We start from the raw sequence: 25,709 nt of genomic DNA, 5'->3' as shown, positions 1-25,709 counted from the left end.
TGTCTGCCTGTGCTTGCTCTCTCTCCCTCTCTCTCTCTGACAAATAAATAAATAAAATCTTAAAAAAAAGATTCGCTCTCCCTCTCCCTTTGCCTTTCCGCTGCTCTCAGTCTCTCTATCTCTCTCTCTGTTGGTCTCTCTCTCCCTAAAATCAATCAACCAATCAACCAACCAATCTAAAAAAAATTAAGTCTTAGAAGAAAGAGAGAGGAAATGGAAAAAAGATAAACGGGCCTATTGAATATCTGAAATCCTTTGGCTAAATTCACTTATTTAATTAAAAATACAAGTTGAGCCAGACCTTGGCTGGACCCTAGATAAAATGAGAGGCAAAGTTACTTTACAAACACATGATGGAATAGTATGTAGCCATTCACAATGGTTATGTAGTTCTGTACTTATTTATTTATTTTTTTTTTTTTAAAGATTTTATTTATTTATTTGACAGAGAGAGATCACAAGCAGACAGAGAGGCAGGCAGAGAGAGAGAGGGAAGCAGGCTCCCTGCTGAGCAGAGAGCCCGATATGGGACTCGATCCCAGGACCCTGAAATCATGACCCGAGCCAAAGGCAGCGGCTTAACCCACTGAGCCACCCAGGCGCCCCTAGTTCTGTACTTATTGATCTGGAAGATGTTCATAGCATTATATTAAAAGGGTAGGTTATAAATGAGCCCATTAAAAATATATTTCAGGGGAAAGTCTGAAAAACTCTACATCAAAATGGTAAAATTTATGTCATGTATGTTTTACCCTAATAAAAACAAATATAACAGTAGTTACTTCTGGATGCTATGTTTTTTTAACTACTAATTTGTATTTTTTAAGTGGGTTTTTTTTTTTGGCAATGAGTGTGTATTTACTTGTATGAAAACTAAGTAAATAAATAAAATAATGATTTTTTTAAAAAGGAAAAATTTTAAAAAATTAGTCTGATGCTCTTTAAGATGCACTTCTGACTGCAGCTTTCCCCTCTACCCATCCCCCACTGGAGCCGGTCTTTCTGGGTCACCTTTTAAAGTCCAGCCTTTAAGGCACTGTTGGACTGGAAGCTAGGAGAGCCCCGCTCTAACAGGGCAGGGAGCCAGACAAGGAATGTGAAACAGGCTGAGCCATTTCAGGACACTCTTAAAATATGAAAAAATGACTTTTTCCATCCCCAAAATAATTCAGGGACTCAAGTCTTGGGAGGAAACTTCAGTCTTAACAGTGAAATCTGGGAAAGGTACAGGAAGTACAAAACTCAAAAGGTACCCTACAGAGATTTCTTTCAGCCGACAACATTCAGTTGTTTCGTAAGAGGGATTTAAAAAAATGGTATTTCATTGGGTATATTCACTTCCCAAAAGTTCCAGGACATGGCACCAGATCTGTTCTTATTGCCATTTAACCATTCAAAGCCGACTCTAATAAAGAAGCATGAATTGCAGGGAAGCGAGAGCTTCAGGGCACAGAGGACTTTTCTTCCATTGCTTTGCAGTTTGGAAAGTTGCCCTCCATTCGGGTTTTACTCAAACAGCCTTTTGCCAGATCCCAGAACAAATTGTAGCCACAAGTTCTGCTCTTTGTCAGGAGGCAACTGCAGCCCAGACATAGCCAGGATCTTGCCCTCTCCCTTCAAATAACAACTTCTCTTTATGTGTAGGGTTCCTGGCTCTCATTTTGCCCAGGGACATCTCTTAGTTCTTTCTAGAAAGACTCGCCTGTCCCAGGGTTTCTGTTTTGTTTTTACCATTATCCAAGTTATTTCTGGATCTCCTAATATCAGTGATTTTAATGTTTAAGCCTTCCCACTCCACTTTTCTTCCTCTATAGCCACTGCAGTTTAGTGAAGCAAAATAAACAGGCCTGTCTCCATTGCTACAGACCCCAGGCCATTAATCTTTGAGGAGGAGCTGCCCACAAGTTAGAGATCTACCAACTCTCTCACAGGTTGCACTGAGTTTGACCCCTTGCACAGAAAAGTTAAAGCCAACGTGCCCCAGTACCTATTTTGTGATCAGGTATCGCTTTCCTTTGTTAGAGATCAACTTTCCTTCCCTTTATGGCAAAGAATCCTTAAACCACTGAGACAATCCCATTGACTACAAAGAGGATAATGCAACTGTTTTATATTTTTAATGTGGTGGTGGGTGTCAAAACTTACTGAACTGGGTGTCAAAACTTACAAAACTATCCATTTAAAAGGCCGGTTTTTACTGTACATAAATTATACCTTAAGAACACCACCAATTCGGTTTACTAACATGGAATAATGTGTAACATATAATACTGACCTAGGAAAAAAGATGGTTGCATTTAAAGTTTATGTTGATACGTGAAAAAGGGGGAAGAAATCCGGAGAACTTAAAACCCTATTTTGTTGAACGAGGTAACTTTCCCTTTTAAAAATTTCTCTGTAGGGGCACCTGGGTGGCTCAGTCGTTAAGTGCCTGCCTTCATCAGGTCATGATCCTGGGGTCCTGGGATTAAGCCCCACATCAGGCTCCCTGCTCCGAGGGAAGCCTGTTTTTCCCTCTTCCACTCCCCCTGCTCGTGTTCCTTCTCTCACTGTATCTCTCTCTGTCAAATAAATAAATAAAAATCCTTAAAATTTTTAAAAAAAGTTTCTTTGTAATCGGTGCTATGAGTTTTGAGGCTATAAATACGTCTTAAAACTTAAAGTGTTTATAAAAATGTGTCGAGCTGTACATTTAAAATTAGTTCACTTTATGCACTTCATGTTACGAGTCAATTAAAAAGTTTTTAACGAAAGTTTAAAGAAAACTTCTGGGTAGTAGTCACAAGGGTATATATCCAAATGGAAAAATAAAAACACTTATTAAAATTTGTGTAGTCTACCGTATAGTCTACCTAAAAAAAAAAAAAACTCACAAAAAAACCCCCACCCCACTCTGAAACAAACTATGTTGGCGCTGCCGTGCACGACCAAAGCCCAGCAGCGATCGGTACACTGACTCACCCCCAGAACAGGCCTCCAGTGGCGCAGCTGACCCCCGCAATACCTGCTCCCCAAGGCCTTCGGTAGGCGGGGAGCCTCTCGGCGGGGCTGCGATCCCTCACAAAGGCCCATGGCTCCCCGGCACCAGCGGCCTTCGGGCCCACCCAGAAAGCCTGCGGACATTCCCGCCCCCCGGACCCCACTGCTGGCCAGGGAATCGCCGCCTCGGGCCACCCCGCCACTCCACTCCTGGGCGGCCGCACTGACGTCATCGCCCCGCCGCCCCGCCTCGCGCCGCCGTTTCGTCCCGCCCCTTTTCCCGGCGTGCGCCGCGGTGAGGCTCCTCGCCCTCGGCTTCTGCCTGTCGTCCCAAGATGGCGGACACAATGAGCCGGCGCGGCGCCGGTTGGCCCTGAGGTGACTGTGAGGAGGAACGGTTCGCGAGCCCTCGCAGTCCGGGCAGAAGAGCGTCGCACGTGCAGGAGGAAGAAGGGAGGAGGTGGCCCGACTGTCGGCCGCCTTTGCCCTCGCCGCCGGCGCGGTGCCCGCCCCGCCCGGGTCGGCCCCTCGGCAGCCAGCCCGCCCGCCCGCCCGCTCACCGCCGGGCCCCGCCCCAGCCCTGCGCCGCCGCCGCCGCTTCCAGCAGCCGCCGCCATGAAGCTGACCGACAGCGTGCTGCGGAGTTTTCGCGTCGCCAAGGTGTTCCGCGAGAACTCGGACAAGATTAACTGCTTCGACTTCAGCCCCAACGGCGAGACGGTCATCTCGAGCAGCGACGACGACTCCATCGTGCTCTATGACTGCCAGGAGGGCAAGTGAGTGCGGCGGTGGCCCTGGGCCCGAGTACGACGTCGGTCGGTCCCACCCTCCTTCCCTTCCGTGGCCCAGCGCTCGCCCCCGCCGCCCGCCCCCGCCCCGGCCCCGCCGCCCTCCCCCGGCCTGTTTTGCACTCGCCGTTGCCAGGGCCAGGGCCGCTTCCACTCCGAAGCCGCCCAGGAGACCTTTAATTTTCTTTTCAAAAAAATAACGAGAGTGATAGTAACAACGTTACTATTTTGTATGCCTAAGGCCTCCTGGAAAACAGCTCCTGCGTCGCTTGCCAAATCCCACCTTGACCTTGACCTTTAAACGCCCGGTCTGCCCACTTCGGCCCCAGCAGGTAGCTTTTCCGCTCTTCCGATGTCAGAGGTGCCCGTCAGCTCTGGCCCCCGCGCGGAACCGCAAAGGCTGCTCTCCTACCTCAGTCAACAGCGTCACAGCTGGCTCTCTCTGCCCTCCTCGGTGACCTCGATTCAGCCCTGGCACTCCGCCCATCTCCTGCCCCTCAGCTTCCCGAGGCCTTCTGCCGGAAGGCCGCGTGGGTTGCAGTTCTTAGCTGTCAGGATTTATTTGTTGTGCCTCTTTGGGCGCCCTGTCTTCCTTTCTGTTCCAAATCATTCTCTTACTCCTTGAGATCCGCTGCCCGCATTTGTAGTTAACTTCTGAACAGCATCAGAAACTTTTCCTTTTTGCCAGAAAAAAACCAACTTGTCTGTCCCATCTCGACCTAAATGGGAACCTGCTATGAAAACAAAGCATCCTATAACACAATTTCGTGTTTCCTCTTACACTTTTTTTTTTTTTAAATTACACTTTATGGTCTGCTTGGAATTACCAGAATTCAGGGTCTGATCCCGAAAATTCTAAATTCTGTGTTGCCCCAAGTCCTCTGGAGACCCACTGTCTTGCATCTCTGTAAAGTCACAAATGTAAATGCACATTTTGCCCTTTAATCTGGGCTTCTGTCAGCTTTGCCTCTCACCCTTTGTAGACCTGCACTCTCCTTGCTGAACTGTGAGCACTTTTGGAGGAGAAACTGGTTTAGGCTAGATTTGATTTTCCTCAGCCACTTTCCTGGAGTAGGCTTGTGCATGTTTTCGTTGAATTTGGTGGTCACTGGTTTTGTCAGATTTCATTTTGTTATCTGGCTGCAGGTAATATTTTTTGAATTCTCGGGAGTTTTCTCTATTTTCTCCAGCTGTTCCTTTTGGCTACTGATTTTTTAAATGATTTTATTTATTTATTTATTTGACAGATCACAAGTAGGCAGAGAGGTAGGTTGAGAAAGAGAGGGAAGTGGGCTCCCTGCTGAGCAGAGAGCCCTGGGCCTGAAGTGGGTCTCCTGATCCCAGGACCTGGAGATCATGACCTGAGCCGAAGGCAGAGGCTTAACCCACTGAGCCACCCTGGCACCTGCCTATTGTTTTAAAACCGATGTCTTCTATAAACTTTCTTTTGGAACTTGTCTCTTCATTTGTGAATTTGGTTATCTAAAGTAATGCTGTTTTGGTCTAAGCTCTATCTTCTCAAGTTTTTCCCACGGGGCCTATGAAAAAGTGTTACGTAACTGGCTCTGACTCTGCCTGCAGTATGCGGAAGAGTGGCCTGTAGTGGTGGTCTTGGGGGAGGAGAGAATTGTTAGCTGGACCATTATTCATTCAGTAGGTGGATTTCTGTCCAGGTCTGGCCATTTGAATCAGATTGGAAGAGAGAGTAACATAGAGTTGGAGTGGGCATCAGGGTTGCTGGGTCCTGGAGCTAGAAGTAATTTGAAGCTGGCAGGCTTGAAATGTTCAGTGCTTGTGCACAGATTAGAACTTCTTCCTGTAACCTGAGGAGAGATGTATATTCTCATTCAAAGGAAATGAAGGTTGTGACATGTGACAGCATTCCTTAGCAGTTTATCTCCCTGTGTGGCATAATATCTACTTGTTGGGAGCGATGACTTAGAAGTCATGTCTTGTTAAAAGTCAAATGTTAATTTCATGACATAATGTGGTTTATTCACTCATGTAGCAGTTTTACATAATTACAAACTTGCAGAAAAGTTACAACAGTATTTCAGATATCTCCCATATCATCCAGTAATCAGTTACATTTTACCTCTTTTGCTTTATCACTCTGTAAGTATTGAGGTAAGCATATTTTTCTGAATCATTAGGGAATAAATTGGAGGTGTCAAGCTCCTTATCTCTGAACGCTTCAACATGGGTTTCCTAACATTTTATACATAACCAGAGCACAGCTATCCAAATTAGAAAATTTAGTGTTGATAGGGGCGCCTGGATGGCTCAGTTGGTTAAGCAACTGCCTTTGGCTCAGGTCATGATCCTGGAGTCCTGGGATCGAGTCCCACATGGGGCTCCTTTCTCAGCGGGGAGTCTGCTTGTCCCTCTGACCTCTCCCCTCTCATGTTCTTTCTCTCAAATAAATAAATAAAATCTTTAAAAAAAAATAAAGTCAAAAAAAAAAAAGAAAATTGAGCATTGATATAATAGTATAGGATACACTCTTCTAAATTTTCTCTTATCAGTGAATTGTGACACTGTGATCTGTGGTAAGAGAGTGGCCTGGTAGTTAGGAGACCTGGGCTCTAGTTTGGCCTTGTGACCAGGTATTTAACAGTGGTCAGATCACTTTAGATGACCTCTTTCATCTTTAAGAGTCCACGATCCTAAGTGGTAATGTGAAGGAAAAATATGCCGCTAGTCTAAGTCAGTGAACATCGGTAGAAGAATCATGGTTTTTTTTGGAAGGCATAGTATCTCAACTAGATGATACTGATGTTAGAATTTGGGAGCTTGAAAATGGCTAACACGGGGTTCCTTATGCTTAATATTTTCCAGTTTTTTGTTCATTTTGTCCATGTTAACATCCACCAAGTGATTTTCCAACTTGAAAGAATAAGAAAGATATTATCTGCTAGATGATGAAAATTATTCATAGAGAAGGCTTTATTATAATTTACTCATACCTGATCACAAGAATCATAGTTTGTGGAAAGAAACTTCGCAAAATATTCATGGAAAAATGTAGTGCATGGGCTTCTTAAAGATCCTGTGAAATGAATATAAAAATTAGGCCTTTGCTTTCAAACTAGGAAGTGATACGAGGTAAAAATTTCTGTTATGAAGAACAAATCTCAGGTTAGTGTTCTTGATAAATTTGAGACAAATAGACCATATATAAGTGGAACTGAAATTTCCTTTAAACCACACCCTTTAATGTTGGCTCTTCATGATATATCTTCACTGTTTTAGACTGATTTACTGGGATAAGTAAGCTTCTTTTTCTACTTGTAGAAACAAAGTCAGTGATTCTTAAGAGCAAGAACACGTGCCTGTGCATGCATGTGCTCGCTCACTGTTTACCACACAGTAACCCCACAGCAGAACTCAGGATGATGGACTCAGCAGGGTAGCCTTTGGGCTGATCTCTTTAGCTGAGCTTTCAGTTAAAGGTGAGAAAGTGGAAAATTCAGTGCATGTTGAGTGAGAAGTCTTGTTTGGAAATAGGGTTTATGTATCGAAATTTCTTGACCTCCCTGACATTAACAAAAATTGAAAGTGCAAATATTTGACTTCTTAAAGCTGCCGGAGTAATCTGATTGTTTAGCATCTAGGTTCCATTGAGAGGGTGAACTTCTTTCTTTTTCAAAATTGGAACTCTTGGTAAACATTGGTACAGGATTTATGAAATTCTCCTACACCTAAATGTAGAACATGGTGAAGTTTTTGGTCAGATTTTGCTGAGACCTGTTTTAGCTTGATCTTTGATCTTCAAGGTTCTATAGAGGGAAACACCAAAGATCTTGAAATGCATTGGTAACCTCTAGCTTGGAAATGTGTGTTTTGCTTTAAAAAAGAAAAGAACCACTGACTAGTTTTTTCCTAGGGAGCGTTAGCCTTGCCTTCCTTCTATAAGGCTCAGTAAGTATTTCAGACTTGCAGGATAGGAAGGATGGATAGCTTCTGCAACAGCAGTTATATTAGGAAAGGCAAGCAGTTTTGCGTCTGGTTTCAGTTTTTTTTTTTTTGTTTTTTTTTTTTTAAGATTTTATTTATTTGACAGACAGAGATCACAAGTAGGCAGAGAGGCAGGCAGAGAGAGAGGAGGAAGCAGGCTCCCTGCCGAGCAGAGCCCGACGAGGGGCTTGATCCCAGGACCCCGGGATCATGACCTGAGCCGAAAGCAGAGGCCTCAACCCACTGAGCCACCCAGGCGCCCCTGGTTTCAGTTTTGATAAATCATTTCTTCTTGAAAAAAATACCTTATTTCTAAATGAATGGCTTAAGGAAAGTTCTTATGAAAAGTTCTTAAGAAAAGTCTCTCTTCGGTATGACGTATTCCCATATCCCTCTTTGTTACAAGTTGTGACTTGTGTTTTATGTGCCTTTCTTCCCAAAGAGATGTACCTTTTCTCAAAACTTAACTCATTTGAGCCCTCAGATTTACTTACACTTCATAACCTCAGCATTTGGTGTTCAGAGGTGAAAGTCTGTTGCACTTGATTGAGTCCATTTATTTCCTCCCTTTTGGAAGAAATTTCCAGTGTTAGAGTTTCCCAAGAGTCCTCATCCTTGCCGCGTCATTCAAGTGCTTCTTCCTATATGACGATCCCAGATTTTGGTGATGGAGGATTTTGATGGTTTTTCTTTCTCCATTTCCTCGTCAGACCAAAGAGAACTCTGTACAGTAAGAAATACGGCGTGGACCTCATCAGATATACCCATGCAGCAAACACAGTCGTGTACAGCTCTAACAAAATAGACGGTAAGCAAGCCTTCTTTTTAGGAAGTTACGGTCATGGTTTCTTTTGTTAAATAGTTCTTGGAATCTTTGTGACTACTTCTGCTTTGATTAGAGTTACTTTAATTTAAATATTTTCCTGTGATGTTAGCAGTGCCAACATTGTTACAACTCAAGGGATGCTGGAAGTAATCCATTAGTACTTTTGAAGAACTTGAAACGAACTATGAAAGGTCTCCAGATTAGAATGGAGAGTGGGTATAGGGAACAGTGAATTATATTTATAGTTTGTGCTTCTTTAAACTTGAAAGAATACTTTTAGAATAAATACAAGGAAAGAATACTTGACATACAGCAAGTGGTAAATAACCACAAATGCTTGAACTATGGTAATTTAGGGACCTCAGAAGAGTTTTCTGTTGTATGCCTACCTTTTATGGTCTGTGTCATAAAGGACAGTATATTGACCTTTATTATCTTTGATTCCAGGGACTTTTTTAGATATGAATTTTGTCCCTTTTCACTTTTATTTATTTTTAAAGATTTTATTTTTAAGTAACCATGGCCACACCTGATCTGGGGCTAGAACCCATGACCCCGAAGATCAAGAGTTGTATGCTCTACTGACTGAGCCAATCAGGCGTGCCCTCCCCTTTTAATTTTTAAATAAAATTAGTATCTTTGAAGAGTAAAACGTTATTTTTAGAAATTTATTTATTTTTTAGAGAGCATGATGGGGGTGAAGGGAGGGAGAGAGAGACTCTTAAGCAGGCTCCACACACAGCACAGAGCCCAGCACGGAACCCAGTGTGGACCCAACTTGGGGCTCGATCTCAGGACCCTGAGATTATGACCTGAGCTGAAATCAGGAGTTGGACGCTTAACTGACTGAGCCACCCAGGTGCCCCTGCAGTTACATTTTTCTAATGTCATCCAACAAAGGTCGCATAGACTGCTATTTTGGCTATGCCTATCTCAGGGCAGATGGGCAGAAATTTTTTTTTTTTCTTTTTTTAATGAGACTTTTCTGCCTGTACTTGATTTTTAGTAAGTATATCATTTCTACTTTTCATGCCTCTATTTCAGAAGTGGTTTTCTAAGTAAGCAGTGCAGTTGATGCTTTTGGACAAGAATATAAATCATTAGGATCCTGAGGAAACATATCTATGTGATCATCTGAATGACTGGTATACTTCTTCTGTTGGGGTATTTTTCTGGGTGAATAAATGAGAGGATTCTCCAAATATGGTGCAAAATGAGGCAAATGTGTAGCACTTGCAGCTTTGCTGCCAGGCCTCTGCTGTGAGGATGTTTCCTTTCCTGTCTCGAGTGCATCCCGAAGAGTTCTCCAACGCTCCGTTTCCTTTTGCCTGATTCCAGGCTGAGGTAGTAGTTTGTACAGTTTGAGGGTCTATGATACCACCCGGTACAGGAGATAACTGTACAGGCCACTGCCTTGCCAGGAACAGCGCACCAGCTACTGAGTGGGGCGGAGAGGATGGCGACGCCCTGCTCATCTCTGGGAGAACAGGTAATGGGGAGGAAGTCTTTTCTCCTTAGGGCAGGTGGGTCATTAATAGAAGTAGAACAACCAGGAAGATTTTGTAGTTGTCATTCTAGAACTTTGAAGATTTTCAAAGAAAACTATATTAGAATTCTGTTTTGGAGCATACAAAGGGTGCGATTTCCCCTCTCCCGGTTGGATGCCTTTTTATTAGAAAGTACCCCTGTGAACCACTGTAATGACGTGGTGCTTTCAGCCTCTTTGTTTCTGTGTTCTGTTTGCCTCTAGAATGTACTTTTTGTCCTTTCCTTTCTGTGTTTTGGCACCATTTCTTATTGCTTCCTTCTCAACAATTGCTTCTTATTCCTAGTCTTTTGGGGGACATAGCACTTTATCCAGTTCTGTTTTTTATGGCACTTCATTCCCTTGCTGCCACCGTCTTTTTTGTTTACTTTTTCAGATAGAATCCCTTGGTTTTTAAGAGTGTTTGTCTTTTTCTCCCCAAGTACAAGCGTCTGTGATTATTCCTTTCTTTGATACTGACAGAATCTCACTGCTCTGACTTGTTGGTATATTCATGAGTTTGATTTTTAAATCTCTTTAACCCAAATTTCCTCATTTGTTCTTTTGGTTATTATTATTATTATTTTGGTATTATTATTATTATTATTAATAGACTTCTTTGATGCACAAAGGACCAGTGGATAGTTGGTTAATTTAAAAAGTAGTAGGACATTACTACTCTTTCCATTTGTTTAGTTTTTTTTTAATGATTTTTTTTTTTAAAGATTTTATTTATTTATTTGGCAGACAGGGATCACAAGTTGGCAGAGAGACAGAGAGAGGAGGAAGCAGGCTCCCTGCTGAGCAGAGAGCCCGATGTGGGGCTTGATCCCAGGACCCTGAGATCATGACCCGAGCCGAAGGCAGATGCTTAACCCACTGAGCCACCCAGGCACCCCTAATGACTTTTTTTTTTTTTTAAAGATTTTATTTATTAGAGTGAGAGAGCACAAGAGGGGGATGAGGGCAGAGGGAGAAGCAGACTCCCCACTTAACAGGGAGCCCAATGTGGGCTCCTGGGATTCCGGGATCCTGGGATTCTGGGATCACGACCTGAGCCGAAGGCAGATGCCCAATCAACTGAACCACCCAGGCTCCCCTCCATTTGATTAGTTTTCATATAATTGTATATCCAGTTAACATTTAGGTCGGGGTTGGATGACCACTATTGGAGAACCCTGGACAGAAGTGATATGCCAGAGTCCAGTCTGTCTAATCCTCAGTTTAGCCTGGCTGTTTAATTCTTTGAGCCTGCTTCTCAGCAGCTAAATGTTTTTCTTTAAGACTTGCCATTCTTATTTATTTATTTATTTTTAAGATTTCATTTATTTACTTGACAGCAATCATAAGTAGACAAAGAGGCAGGCAGAGAGAGAGGGAGAAATAGAGAGCCTGACATGGGGCTCGATCCAAGGACCCCGAGACCACGACCCGAGCTGAAGGCAGAGGCTTAACCCACTGAGCCACCCAGGCGTCCCAAGGCTTGCCATTCTGTGGGCACTGAAACTATTGTGTTTTGTGGGGGTGGTGTGGGCAGGGTATTTTCTCAGGAGAGGTTGCACTGTAACTGTGCAGAAGCCAAAGATGGTGGTTAACAATGATTTTAAACATTGTTCTAAATGACGTCAACTTGAGAACTCTGCTTTTGAATTATGTGAAATCTGTCGTGCCCATTCTTTTTTTTTTTTTTTTTTAAGATTTATTTATTTATTTATTTATTTGACAGACAGAGATCACAAGTAGGCAGAGGCAGGCAGAGGGAGAGAGAGGAGAAAGCAGGCTCTCTGCTGAGCAGAGAGCCCAATGTGGGGCTCGATCCCAGGACTCCAGGATCATGACCTGAGCCGAAGGCAGAGGCTTTAACCCACTGAGCCACCAGGCGCCCCTGTTGTGCCCATTCTTTAGCTGTGGAGAGGAATTACTTAACCTTATTTATTCACACCTTGCTTAAGTTAGGGAAAACAATGAATTCTTTGACCTTGTTTTTAAGATGAAAATACAAAGTAATTCCTTTAAAAATAATAGGATATCATCATGCCTTATTTGTCTTCTTACAGATACTATTCGTTACCTGTCCTTGCATGACAACAAATACATCAGATACTTTCCTGGACATAGCAAAAGGTAAGAACCAAGTGTTACAGAAGTAGATAGTTCTTTTATCCCTGAAGTTATCCAGAGACTAAGAGAGTAGAGAGATTAGTGAACTGAAGCTAGTTCCTCACTGCTGTTTAGCATCCTTCTTAAGTTTTCTCTTCTTAACCCTCCCTAAAACAGTCAACACCTGATTAGCTGAGGTTGTGGAAGCAGGGTTGGAACTTAATTAGGAAGAAAGGTGGATTAAAGATACTCAGTGGAAGCATAGGTAGTACAAATTATGTTCATCATTTAGGAACTGCAAGCAAATGGTCCCTTAATGAAAGGACCATTTACATGTACGAGGCCTCTTCCAGTATTGGTGGCCCCATTTCAGCAGACCCCTACTTTACATAAATGTGTTCCATGTGAAGATCTTAATGAGAATGCAGAAGTATTTTGAAAGTCCAAAAGCTTGTTTCCTTCTTCTACTTTGTAATGCATTTTGTTTCTTTCTCCTACCCTAGTTCCCCCGGTGTCTTTTTCCTTCAGTTTTTTCAAGTTTGGGTTGAATGTTGAACATTTTCCTTTGGATGATACTTAATCACTGAGGGTATTTCCTTGTCCCTTGTTTGCAAATATACATTAACCTAGTACAAGTTGGGAGTGGCACAGAACCCTGACAGGAGGTAGAGCAAGAGCGCCCTGTTTCCGGCTGCATTTCTGATTGGGCAGGGCAGATCTGTGTTGCTGAAGATGAAAAGTGGCACAATAGTTACAGTTCTAAACAAAGAATGGCTTGTGACAAGTAGATCTTTTTACTTGTTTGTAGTCAAATTAATGTTCACAAATGTACTGTCTGTAATTATAAGTTGATTGCAGTTGTTTAAAATTCTTTCCAATTATCCCTCCTCCTGATGTTCTGATTGTTAGATGACTTTGTGCCTCTTTGGTTGTTTTGAGGAAATCAAGGCCATCCCAAATGAGTTCTTTTCAATTTCTATCCCTTCTGTCTCTTTCTTGGAACCTTTTCCTTAAAAAAAAAAAAAAAAAAAATAGCCTTTCTTCCTTGACAGAACCATCCTCCCTCTTTCTGCTTGCTTCCATCTTAACTAGACCTTTCCTTTCTGCCTACAAACTTAACTTGGTCTTCCTTATTTTGAATCTATTTCTTGAACCTATCTCCCACTTCTTTTAGCTGTCAAACATGAAAGAATAATCTGCATACTCCTGTCTCCACCTCCTCACACTCATTCACTGTTTAAATCACTCAGTCCCAGAGTCATTTATGGCACTTTTTCCAAGCCATTTTATTTTCCTTTCCCTGCTGCCTCCAGTTAAAATCTGCTGCCTTGGGGTTTGGTTTGTTTTTGGTTTTTTGGCTTTTTTTGGTGCTCAACTCCTTGGTAACTTTTTTTTCCTTTGGCAGTGTACTTTTCCCATCTTGGTTCTACTCTTGCTATTCTTAGCCTCTCTTTTCTCCTTTTGACTTTAAATAAGGTTCTACCTTTGTTTTTCTTCCTCTTTTGACATTTTTCCCAGTATCTCCATCACTCATTTCATTCACCTCTACTCAGATGGCTTCCCAAATCAGTATTTTTAGCTCATGTTTATCCTGACTTCCAGATTCAATTTCCACCTCCAAGTTTTATATACATCCACGTAGGCATTTCTTTCATGCCCCCACCTGACAGGTACAGCATGCCATCCCTCGTCATTACATGCCTTGGGCCAGCTCCTCTCTGTTTGTCTCATATTTCTTCATTACTGTCCCTTCTAATTATCCTGACTCAAAGCCTGTTACCTGTTTGCTTTCTTTCCCCTGCTTTCACATCTAGTGAGCTGTTAATCCTGTTGATTCTGCCTAGGTTTAACCTCATGTGCTACTCAGCTCTGTACTTTCTCCTTTCCTTCTGCCCCCAGCTCATGTCCTGTTGAGTGAATTATTGGCAGATCCTAATTAATCTTCCTGTCCCTCATCATCCTGCTTTAGCATCCTGTATTACAGCTCTGACCACTTCACAGTTGGTGTCTGGAAGCTTTAATGGTTCTTCACATTTGTCTGTTCCTCCCCTCTGTAGTCAGGCTCACCTCCACCTCCCTCAAGCTCTGACGCATTTTCTCAGCATTATCTCCTAACACTTGAGTTGAGATGAACTCCGTGCTGCTTCCTGAATGTGGGCCTCATCTTTCCTGTCTGGCGCCTTTTTTGTAAAGGCATCTCCCATTGAAATTCTGTCCACTACATGTGCTGCTTCTTCCAGAAAGCCTTCTCTGTCCCTTTCTTGGAGTTTTCTGGACTAGACAGTTAAGCTTTCTTAGAGTTGAGATTTTGCTTCTCGTTGCATTCCCTTTACTTCTCAGCATAGAACCTTGTGCCAAGATAGACTTCCTCTGAGCTTTTGACCTGAGTACCGTGGCATTAAAATTACATGCCCATATGCATTCTGCTCACTCTGCTTTATTACCACCTCAGCATTCCCAGGAAATTTTGGTTTACAGTATCTTTAAATGTTTAGATTGAGGAACTAGTTATGAATATTAGTTGAGTTATATTGCAAGAAATTTTTCTTTAGGTAAAAACTTAGAAAAGAGTACATTTTCTCATTTTCTATTCATGGCTTAAATTTTAATTCTTTCCAGTGGAACCAAAATTTCCTGAACCCCTTTCATGTCATCCAGAACTTGAACTTTATCTATCTCTCTGTTTCTGGATTAAAAAAAAAAAAAAAAAATCCGTTCACAAATGAGCTGTGCAATTTGGTTGTCTTTTTTACTTCAAACTTTTGTCAAAATGAAATAGCACAATGTTTCCTTTATAATCTTCATCATGACACCAGCTCATGTATCTATGAAGTGGGGTTTTTTTTTTGTTTTTTTGTTTTTTTTAAGATTTTTTTTTATTTATTTATTTGACAGATCACAAGTAGGCAGAGAGGCAGGCAGAGACAGGAGGAGGAGGCAGGCTCCCTGCTGAGCAGAGAGCCCGATGCAGGACTCGATCCTAGGACCCTGAGATCATGACCTGAGCCGAAGGCAGAGGCTTTAACCACTGAGCCACCCAGGCGCCCCTCTATGAAGTGTTTTTATAGCCAAACCCGCATGTGAAACTACTCTTCCATAATCCAGAAGGAAGAGTTACCCAAATGTTTGTTTTCACAAGGGGTTTTCTCTATAGGTGGTACTGACTGTAGAATCATAGGTACCATACAGGTCATAGCTCCCCTCAGTTGGGTCTGTGGTGTGCTCTGAGAGGCAGGTGAAGTAGAGCCACATGCTGTCCTTCCTCGCGTGCCAGGCCCAAGTGCTTGGGAGGTGGCAGGTGTCTTCAGAGCAGGGCGTGGCAGAGTGAGAACGTAAGCAGAGGGGACAGGAGAGCTAGGGGTGAGCCTTTGGAAGAAGTGTCTTTTTGTGAGCGACTCTTAATGCTGTACCCATAAGGGGGACCGGTATCAGAAATACAGTTGCCATTAGCATAGGCCTGTAGCTTAGTAAGTGTGGTGCCCAAACCAACAGTCTCACCGTCACCTAGGAGCTTGTTTGAAGTGCAAGTTCTCCGTCCTTACCACAGACCTGCTGGATTAGAGGGTCTGGGAGCGGATCCCAGTAATCTGCATTTCAATCCACCCTCCAGTGATGCTGATGGTACTCAGGTTTGAGACTGTTGATGTAGTCCGCAAAACTCTAGTTAAGGAATCATGAGGGTTTTTTGTTTGTTTTGTTTTTTTTGATTGATATATAGTTTAGTACCATAAATCCACATAGTTTAGGTTTTCAGTATATTCACAGAGTTGGGCAACCCTCACCACGAATCCAGAACATTTTCATCACTCCCAAATAGAAACCCTGCACCCCTTAGCAGTCACTCCCTATTCCCCCTCCTCCATGTCCCCAGCAACCACTAATCTACTTTCTATAGCTTTGCTTATTCTGAACATTTTGGGTAAATGAGACGAGACAGTGTGTGGCCATATTTTATGTCCAGTTCTTTCACTTAACCGTGTTTCCGAGATGCATACATGTTGTAGCATGAATCAGTGCTTCATTTCTTTTTATTATTAGCAAATGATATTTCATTGTATGGATATACCACATTTTGCTTCTCCATTCATTAGTTGATGGGCATTTGGGTTGTTTCCACTTTTTGGCCAATGCAAATAATGCTGCTGTGGACATATGTGTACATTTCTGTATAGACATACATTTTCATTTTTCTTGGGTATATACCTAGAAGTGCGATTCGGGATCATATAGTACTTATCTATCTGTAACTTTTTGATGAACTGTAAAACCTAAAAAGTAGCTGCACCATTTTACATGCTAGTCAGCAGTGCAGAAGGGTTCTGGTTCTCCATATCCTCAGCAGCATTGTTATTTCTCTTGTAAAGTAGTATCTCCTTCTGGTTCAATTTACATTGGACTCTTACATTTTTATGCTGTAGTTTTAAGTTTCTCTTTTCTTTGCTGTTAGTTTCATTCATAGGGCTTTTCATTATATTAGTTGCCTTTGGTTATTCCAGATTGCTTGTGTACATATGTTTCTTAAAATGGCAGTTTTGGGAGAACAGGTGTATATAGGTAGACAAGTACCTGTGGTTTAGAGTTCACATCCAATTTTTGCAGATATTTTGCTTCAACTCCTATTTATCTTGATGCATTGCAGGGTGGTGGCCTTGTCCATGTCACCTGTGGATGACACTTTCATTTCTGGGTCTCTTGATAAGACCATTCGACTCTGGGATCTCCGGTCTCCTAACTGCCAGGTAATGGTACTCACAGTTACACTTTGAGTGTTCTCTATGGTAGGCAATGTCGTCAGCTCTTCCTCTCAAGGGAGAAAGTATATTGGTTTCATTTTGAGATCCCAGAGTCTTTCTAAACTTTGGAGAAAATCTGTCTTCCTGGTGGGTAGCTCATAACTAAGCAAATACCCTAATCCAGCACATACTGCCTTATGCTCTGTGGCTTTTTGCTTTCAAGACTGTTTTCCTGAAACCCTCGAGCTATAGCTTTATTCTCAAGGGATTTGTTTTTATTTGAATTCAGTGTCTATAGAATTGTACAGTTAGGGTTGATGAAGCCAGTTGTATGGAGACCTGTTTGTAAAAAGCCTCATTTTAGTTAGTTTTGTTTGCTTTTTCCGTTCCCTAAGTAGGCAGGTGCCTATCTGTGTTCCTTTCTTAAGTTTTCATTGGAAGAAGTAAATTATATAGTGGTAGGATCCTGGGTTCATTAACTTTTTTTCTTATTTTTTCTTAGGGTCTCATGCATCTACAAGGCAAACCTGTTTGTTCCTTTGATCCAGAAGGGTTAATTTTTGCTGCAGGTGTCAATTCTGAAATGGTCAAACTTTATGACCTTCGCTCTTTTGATAAGGTAAAATTTTTAAGTCTTTGAGCTATCTCGGTATTACAGAAGTGTTGAAGGGTAAGAGGACAGCCCTTTCTATGGTGGAAGAGGTATGTGGTAGACATTAGAGAATGTCAGCAATAGTTCTCCTTTTCTTAGTCAAAAAGGAATCTAAAGGGACAGAATGAGAGTTGGCTCTGGCAGGAGGAGCACTGATGGGCCTTGGGCTGGGGTTGCTGTCTTTATCATTTCAGGGGCCATTTGCGACTTTTAAGATGCAGTACGATCGGACTTGTGAGTGGACAGGACTCAAGTTCAGCAATGATGGTAAACTCATCCTCATCTCCACCAATGGCAGCTTCATCCGTCTCATCGATGCATTCAAGGGAGTGGTGATGCACACCTTTGGGGTGAGCTGACAGCCTTTGAGCATGGCTGTTTCTGTGCTTCTACCTCCTGGGCTGAGAGTTATGCCAGCTGGTTGATGGAGACCAGCAGTTATCTTGGACTCACTGATGGAGGCACAGGCTTGCATTTTCATTCTGAACATGACCTTAACTTCTCTTGGATTCTGAGACACTCACTTCTCACATAGTGACCCAAGTTTGGCGTTCAGATACAAAATAATTCTTTTTTTTTTTTTTTTTTTTTTTTAAGATTTTATGTATTTACTTGACAGAGAGTGCGCGAGAGAGAGCACAAGCAGGGGGAGTGGGAGAGGGAGAAGCAGGCTTCCTGCTGAGCAAGGAGCCCAATGCGGGACTTAGACCCTGGGATCATGACCTGAGCCGGAGGCAGACCTTAACCAACTGAGCCACCCAGGTGTCCCCAAATTAATTCTTAGCCGTAATAATTTTCTTGCCTCATTGAATGTGGAGTTGGAGATGGGGGTGAATTGTTAAAGGATGGCAGTCTTGTGTGGAGCATTGGTGACACTATGCACGAAGAAGAGAGGGTTTCATGGAAAGGAAGGTGGTTGTGAGCTAGCTCTGTGTTTGCAGGCAATTATTTTATGTTAACAGGGCTGTTGATCAGAGAGCTGTTCTTATTTTTAGGGTTATGCCAACAGCAAAGCTGTCACTCTGGAGGCCTCGTTTACTCCAGACTCCCAGTTTATTATGATCGGTAAGCTTTCTTTATTCCCCCCCTTGGGGGGTATTTCTCTGGTACTGTGCATTTATTTGCATATTTTTATTAGTTCTAACTAACTTAGGATACACTCTTACTCTTTTGACAGACGTTCTTAGATTTCTGTATAGCATGTTACACCAAAAGTGTAATGTCTTTATCCTCATTTTGCAGTTCCTTACCAGGAACTGGCATTAATGTTGGTCTTCCCTGGATCAGCATGAGTTAAGCTCTACAGGCGCAATCTTACTAGTAGTACTAACTTTCTGATTTAACCCTACTTTTCGGTTGTCAGTGTCTCAATGCTGGTAGGGTGTGATGGTATTCAGCCCCCTTTTTACATGAGAAAATTGAAGTTAGAGGGGAAGCGACTTGCTCAGGAACAAATAATTAGAGTTAAGATCAGTTTCCAGAGTGTCCTTTCTTCACTGCCTCTCTTCCCTCAATTTCTGATGAGGGGCCAGGTCCTGAAGCTTGGCTTTTCTCCAGATGTCAGTCTGTGTCTTTCCCACTTGCCTTTGCATTGCACCTTGACTGTTGTATTTTCCCTTATCATTCCCTTTAGGTTCAGAGGATGGCAAGATCCATGTGTGGAATGGAGAGAGTGGTATAAAAGTAGCTGTGTTGGATGGCAAACACACAGGCCCCATTACCTGTTTGCAGTTCAACCCCAAGTTCATGACCTTTGCCAGTGCATGTTCCAACATGGTATGTGAACATGGGAGATGTCTTCCACTTAGGGGCCCTTTCTAGTTGGGGTAGTGGGTGGTTTAGTGAGCACAGCAAGCTGTGTTCTAAATAGGTATGTGACAAGCTTCCAGGTTCTTGTTCCTCAATTGGTGGCTTCTCTGATCCACCTAAAATCTGATCTCCGCTTGGACTAGTCTTTCACTTTTTTTTTTCCTCCCCCAGCTGATTGATTTATTTCGGGGGTGGGTAGCAGAGGGAGAGGGAGAAGCAGACTCCTGCTGAGCAGGGAGCCCAACTCAGGGCTTGATCCCGGGACCCTGACATCACGACCTGAGCCGAAATCGAGTCGGATGCTTAGGGACTGATCTTTCACTTTTACTTTTACCCTTCTTTCCTGATCTGAGATCACCTCTGTATTGCTGGGAGATCTTAGGCTATTTTTTTTTTTTTTTTTTTTTTTTTAAGATTTTATTTATTTATTTGACAGATCACAAGTAGGCAGAGAGGCAGGCAGAGAGAGGGGGGGGTGAGGCAGGCTCCCCGCTGAGCAGAAAGCCCAGATGCCACCCTGATAACATGACCTGAGCTGAAGGCAGAGGCTTAACCCACTGAGCCATCCGGGTGCCCCATCAGGCCAGTTTTTGCTATGGCCCCTGGATTTATACCCAAACTACTCGGGTCTATGCCTGGTAGTTTTTTTGCCTTTTATTTTATTTTAAGATTTTACTTATTTGAGAGAAAGAGCATATACAGGAGTGAGGGGAGGGGCAGAAGGAGAGGGAGAAGCAGACTCCCCGCTGAGCAGGGAGCCTGATGTGGGGCTCAATCTCAGGACCTCAGGATCATGACCTGAGCCAAAGGCAGATGCATAACTAACCAACTAAGCCACTCAGGCGTCCGTTTTTTGGTCTTTTAAAATACTTTGAATCAGCCTTTTGTGGCTGCAGCCTCTTAGTGTGCCATTGCTTTGGTTTATGCTGAATTCCTCAGTAATTCATACAGTTGATTATAACTCACTATTTAGAATTTCCTCTATGCCTCTGTCTCTTCATAGGCAAGGTGGGCAGAACAAAGTGAAGTGTGTCTCAGTCTCAAGTTTGTTTTGGCATCACTTAAATCTACCTGGGTATTTGAGGATGAGGGATTTCGCTTCTAGCCCACCCAGAACACATTGCCCCCCTTAGCTCTTTTTATTTGTTTTCTCTTTTTCCAACTAAGGAAACAGTGTTAGAAGGAAATGCTGCAAAACTATCCAGTTCAATCCCTCTCACTTTTTTACAGCTTAGGAAGGAGAGGGCCTGTTGGAGGTCACCTGGCAGATTAGCAATGAGTCCAGGTTACCCAGACATCTACGTCCCAGACAGCTTTCTTGTTTTTCCTTACCACTCGGGCACTGGAGTGGGAGGTAGACAGTGTTCGAGACAGAATCAGCTTACTTTCGCATGGAGGGGGTGTTTCTCCATAGGTTGCCAGAATGGATTGGGTCATGGGGCCACAATCCCTCCCCCATTGGGTTTGGGCAGCGTGATGCTGTGGATAGGTAAGAACCTTCAGCAGAGCGGAGAGAGGCTTGGCTTTTAAAAGTTGACTTCTGTTTCTCCTTACAGGCCTTCTGGTTGCCCACCATTGATGACTGACCTAGGTGCTGCTTGGCTGTTTGTGTACAGTGAGGGTGGCCAACAGGAAAGAACTCAGAGGGGATTGAGATAATGAATTGGATCATTTGACTGGGCTGGAGAGCATCCTTCCACATGGCCTTCCCATGGATGTGCTGTACATCTGCTCAAAAGAAAGTACTTTGCCGAGCTTCTTCAAAAAGACTCTTGGTGTGGCAGGTTCTATCAGGACTTAGATTTTCCAGCTGTCACTGCACTGAGCTCCTCCAAAGGAGTGACCAGATTCATGATTAGGGTATACTGAGGCCCTCAAGACGCCTTCAATTTTGAATGTATTTGCTGCTGAAGAGCCGGTGAAGTTGTTAATTCTGCACATCCCTTTTCCCACCCCCATAAATGCATGGGAAGCCACAGTTCTGGTTTTGAGATGCTAAGGGCAGCTCAGCACCCCTTGCCCTCACCCTGCATGTCTTGTTACTGGGTCTCCCTGTGTCATTGTGGCATTATTCCACAACCATCATGTTACTTAGGTGCCAAACATTTACAGAAATAAGTCTTCATATATTTTGGGGTAAGAAAGGGACAGATTCAGAAAGAAGGACCTTGCTTGCCAGGAAGCCTTGTGAGTTAGTCATCTGAGGGTGGGTGATCTGGGCATGCCTCAAAGCTCTGAGTGTTGGGTGGGAAATGGCCCAAGAGCTTGAAAGGGAGGGAAGTAGGGGTTGCAGGTAGTTCCTGTGGCTGGGCGGTTCAGCGGTAGCCTGGTGTGATCCCCATCAAGACAAACCTGCGTTCTTTCTGGGCGCCTGCCGAGCTTGGTTTTGTACAAAAGCAAGGTGGGAGTCTATTTTTGTACATGAGATACATCACGCTTTCCTGTGGGCCAGTATTGTGGAGTGAGTCTGAGTTGTTTACACTGATGCCTTCCCTGCCCACCACAAATTGTGTACAGAGTCTCCAGATGATTCCACCCCTTTCCCAGCTCCTAAGCAAGAGCTGGCTCTAGGCCTGTGTTATATGTTATATTTAGCCTTTTTATATAATGACATGGGGTTTCTGTTGTTTGTATTTTAGCACAGTGTGTACACCTTCATTTAAATATATCCATGGGTGCATACGTATATATGTATATGTATGTATGCATATATATATGTATATAGAATATGTCACTTCTCAGAGTTCAGCAGAAGGAGGTGGAGTCCGGCAGCCCGGGAGAAAGACTGCATCCTTGCTAATAGTGTTTGCCACAAGTGTTAGTGATTCTTCTCTATTACCTTTTTCCTTTGGGAGACAGAACGAAGCAAAGCTTCAAGTGTTTGCTGTTCCCATGGCAGCTAAACGAGGGTCTTGGGATAACTTCCCCTGTGTTCCTCAAGCCGCACTTTGGGGCCCTTTCTGCAGTATTTGCCCCCTTTTTGCTCGGTGATGCTCTGTCTGCGCCTGCACGTGTGTGACAGTCACTCTTGCATGCCTTTTGTGTCTGGCTTCTGATGTCTGGGGACAAGATGCTGGAACCAGAGCATTTTCAGTTTGTTGGAAGCTGCTTTTCCAATTACAGGCCATTCCTGTTACCTGGCATGTCTGCTTGCTTCTTTTCCTTGCCTTCTCTTGGAAGGGGGAGAGGTCTTGATCAGGGTTGAGATGAGCTAAGGCTGGCTCATGGCCTTTCCTTCCCCTGCCGCCTTAGAGCAGGACCAGTGGCGTGTTATTTCACTAAGTTCCCAAACATGTAAGCAGGTCACACGTTCCCTGCAGATACAGAAACAGGCTCAACAAGGTTATGACTTGCCCAAGAGTACATAGCTGCTAAGGGGAAGCAAGCCATTAGCTGCTTTTGTTCAGCAGCAGGAATAGGCTGTGAATTGCTAGCAATTATAGTTTCGTTTTGTTAGCGGTTACTTTTCACTGGTTCCTCAAACTTAAAGGGCAAGGGGCATGCATCTTTCCAAAACGTAGAGTGGAATCTGCAGCTTCTCTGCAGTGCCACCCACTCTCTGTAGCTCTGCCTTCTCAGAGTGGAGGGACTTTTTGAAACCAGATGATCTGAGCTATTACTGCTGCCCACTCCTGGCTCTCCAGGATAGAAAATTCATGGTTAAGAGTAACTGTTCAGAGAGTGCTAGAGACCAGGGGTTTACCAGAAGGGCTGCATAATTCAATACTTGTAACCACAGGCAGCCACTTGCCCGTCAGCAAGGAAGACGATTTCTGTTGAGCTTCTGGTGTCCAGAGCTGAGGTACCACATCCTTTGAGATATGCATGGCACTGCCTCTTTCTAGGGACCTGTGGCTACAGAGCTGGCTCCTGAGTGTGCAAGGGAAGATAAGGCTAGAAGTGACTGGAGACAATGTGGTGGGAATAAGGCAGAAATAAAGGGGCAGAGGGGCTGCGGCTGCAGGGGTGCTGTCAGTGGAGCCAGGGGTACCCTAGCTCTCTGAGGTAGGAGGGGCTGCACCCATACTCTCGAGAGTCCAGGCCAAAGCCACCAATTTGTGACACCGCACTGCTCAACCACCAGCCAGTGGGTGGTGTTGGTCTTTTGTTTTTTTATTTTTATTTTTATTATTTTTTAAGGGGAAAAAAACTTCCCTGTTGCAATCATACTTAATGCATATTGAAGAAATTTGGGGAATTTTAAAATGAATCAGTTTGCCACCCAAATGCTACAACTGTTAATCTTTTGGTGTTACATGTTCCTCTAGACATTTCTGTGCATAGATTTTTGGTGTGTTTACATAGTTGTTACTCTACTGTATATACAATTTTATGTCCCTTTTGTACTTAACATATAAACATTTTTTCCATGTTATCAGTCTTAAACAGAATTTTATGGCTGTAGCCTCTCTGTTGAGTTTCTATGGCATTGTTTGCCTGGTTCTTAGAGTTGGAGGGAAGGGTGGGTTGTCTCCTGTTAGTCCTCCTCACTCACCTGGGACTCATGATGATGCCATGTGGATGGATTGTCGGGCTCGCTGGGACTGTCCCCTCCCTGGTGACCAAGGTCTGGAGGCTGGTGGGAAGGACCCCTAGACCCAGACCTCAACGCGTAGCAGCCTGGGTCTTGACCACAGGCTCTAATAAGCAGCCACAGGGCCAGAAATGAGTGGGAAGAGCCAACTTGCGCCAGCATCGAAGTAGCCTTTCAGACTACCTGGCATAGTACCTCAGGCTCCCTTTCATTCCCCATTGTTACCTCAGTGCTCGATCAGATTGGCAGCCTCTAGCTGGAATAAAGTTTGTCCTGCCAGGCCCTGGCTTCCGTGGAGCAAGGAGAATGGGGCCTCTTTGAGGCTCCTGCTCTAGTTCTGGCAGAGGACCTGGCCAGTAGCTTGATGACCACTTGCCTGGCTGGTGAGTTGGTAACTCCTAGAGTCCATGCACTAACTCCGTATCCTCAGAGCTGCCGCTTCTTGGCTCCCTTGAACCAGAGAAGACATCCTCGGGCCTGCCACTCTGCCCGTGGTTGTAGGAGGGTGGCCAAGGGTTACGAAGAGCCTCGGAGGGAACATCCCAGCTTGTGAGCGATAGGCCGCGCATAGGTTCTCCTGGCAGACTGCTCAAGGAGGCGGCCCACACGGCCTGGTGGAGGCCCGCCGCATCACGTGGCTCTGCTGAGACGCTCGGACACGGTAGGTGAGTGTGGTGGTCCTGCAGCCGCCACTCCTGTAGGTGAGGCATGCTTGCAGTCCAGAGACCCACTGTGCCCACTCCCTGGGCTTCAGCCTTGTGTGAGGAGCAAGAGCAGGCAGCGGGCTGCGAGGGTGAGCTGCCTGAGCCATTGATGTGGGGGAGAGGCAGGCGCGGGGTGCTGCCACACTGCTGGGGTGGGGGGGGAGCGGGGGCGGCTGCCGAAGACAGGAAGTGGAACTGCAGGCTGGTAAGGCGCGCTGTGCCTCAGCTAGCCGCGCAACTGGAGCAGGCCTGGAGAGGCTGCCCGCGCTTCAGGGGCCCCCGGGGTGTCAGGACCTAGCTGTGGACATACGGAAGTCCAGAAGTGTGGGTCTGTGGGACAGGACTGAAAAATGAGAAATTTTGGTAGTTTTCCCTACCCCTTCCCTGGAGAATGTATAGGAAATGAGAGTCTAAAATGAGTTAATGAGGGGCTCCTGGCTGGCTAAGTCAGTAGAACATGTGACTCTTGATCTCAGGATCATGAGTTCAAGCTCCACACTGGGCATGGAGCTTACTTTAAAAAAAAAAAAAAAAAAGCAAAAAATAAAAATAAAGTGAGTTAATGGGTAGGAAAGGGGGCTTGAGAACCTCGCCGATAGTATAAACATGTAAGTTTTACCTTCAGTTCTGGTGCCTCTTGGCCCATGTCCCTCCTGGCCCCCTCTGGCGTTGCGAGTTGCCTGAATAGAATTTATCCCAGTTGTAAACTAAAGTAGGAGTGTGAGGCTGAGGTCATAAAGGTGGTCGCCTTGTAATTCAACAAATGCTCCCAAGCACGCGGGCCTTGGCAAGTGCTAGGTGATGACAGTCTTGTGGGGAAGGTGAAGAACTAAGCTGTTCATGAGACAGCGAGCTCTGGAACACTGAGTGATTTGTCTCCAGCTAATTCTTGGTTTATTGAAATCGTCATGCAAAACCAAGTTAATGTTGATGTACCAGAAGGTACTTCAACCCAGGGGCCCGCAGATAGTGGCAGACTTTTCTGTTCCCTGAACCACAGTTCTCTCACTGGGGCTCACCCCATACTGGGGACTAGAAAGGCCCTCGGAGAAAATGCAGTCCTGACTATAGGCAGACTTGCAAGGGGGAGCAAAGACGGATT

At 44.2% G+C, this 25,709-nt stretch overlaps 1 protein-coding gene across 1 annotated transcript; it reads left to right on the top strand.

Moving 5' to 3' along the window:
• The first annotated feature begins 3,306 nt into the window (after positions 1–3,306).
• Positions 3,307–23,755, top strand: LOC111144137 (WD repeat domain 82). The gene is made up of 9 exons (XM_022498296.1): positions 3,307–3,755; positions 8,435–8,532; positions 12,133–12,199; positions 16,815–16,914; positions 17,411–17,527; positions 17,755–17,910; positions 18,556–18,625; positions 19,194–19,336; positions 20,926–23,755. The coding sequence occupies exons 1-9, from the start codon at positions 3,595–3,597 to the stop codon at positions 20,953–20,955; spliced, it is 942 nt and encodes a 313-aa protein (XP_022354004.1). The 5' UTR covers positions 3,307–3,594; the 3' UTR covers positions 20,956–23,755.
• The last annotated feature ends 1,954 nt before the right edge of the window (positions 23,756–25,709 follow it).

This window comes from Enhydra lutris, unplaced genomic scaffold, assembly GCF_002288905.1.
Source record: "Enhydra lutris kenyoni isolate GAN:26980312 unplaced genomic scaffold, ASM228890v2 scaffoldscaffold10, whole genome shotgun sequence".
Taxonomy (NCBI): Eukaryota; Metazoa; Chordata; class Mammalia; order Carnivora; family Mustelidae; genus Enhydra; species Enhydra lutris.
This window is presented reverse-complemented; position numbering and strand designations above follow the sequence as displayed.

What these genes read in the sequence shown, in the direction of transcription:
- LOC111144137 (XM_022498296.1), top strand. Translation starts at nt 3,595, where the DNA reads ATGAAGCTGACCGACAGCGTGCTGCGGAGTTTTCGCGTCGCCAAGGTG. An exon ending in ACCTTCGCTCTTTTGATAAG is followed by an intron (nt 17,528 to 17,754) that starts GTAAAATTTTTA and finishes TTATCATTTCAG; the next exon opens with GGGCCATTTGCGACTTTTAA. An exon ending in CCAGTGCATGTTCCAACATG is followed by an intron (nt 19,337 to 20,925) that starts GTATGTGAACAT and finishes TTCTCCTTACAG; the next exon opens with GCCTTCTGGTTGCCCACCAT.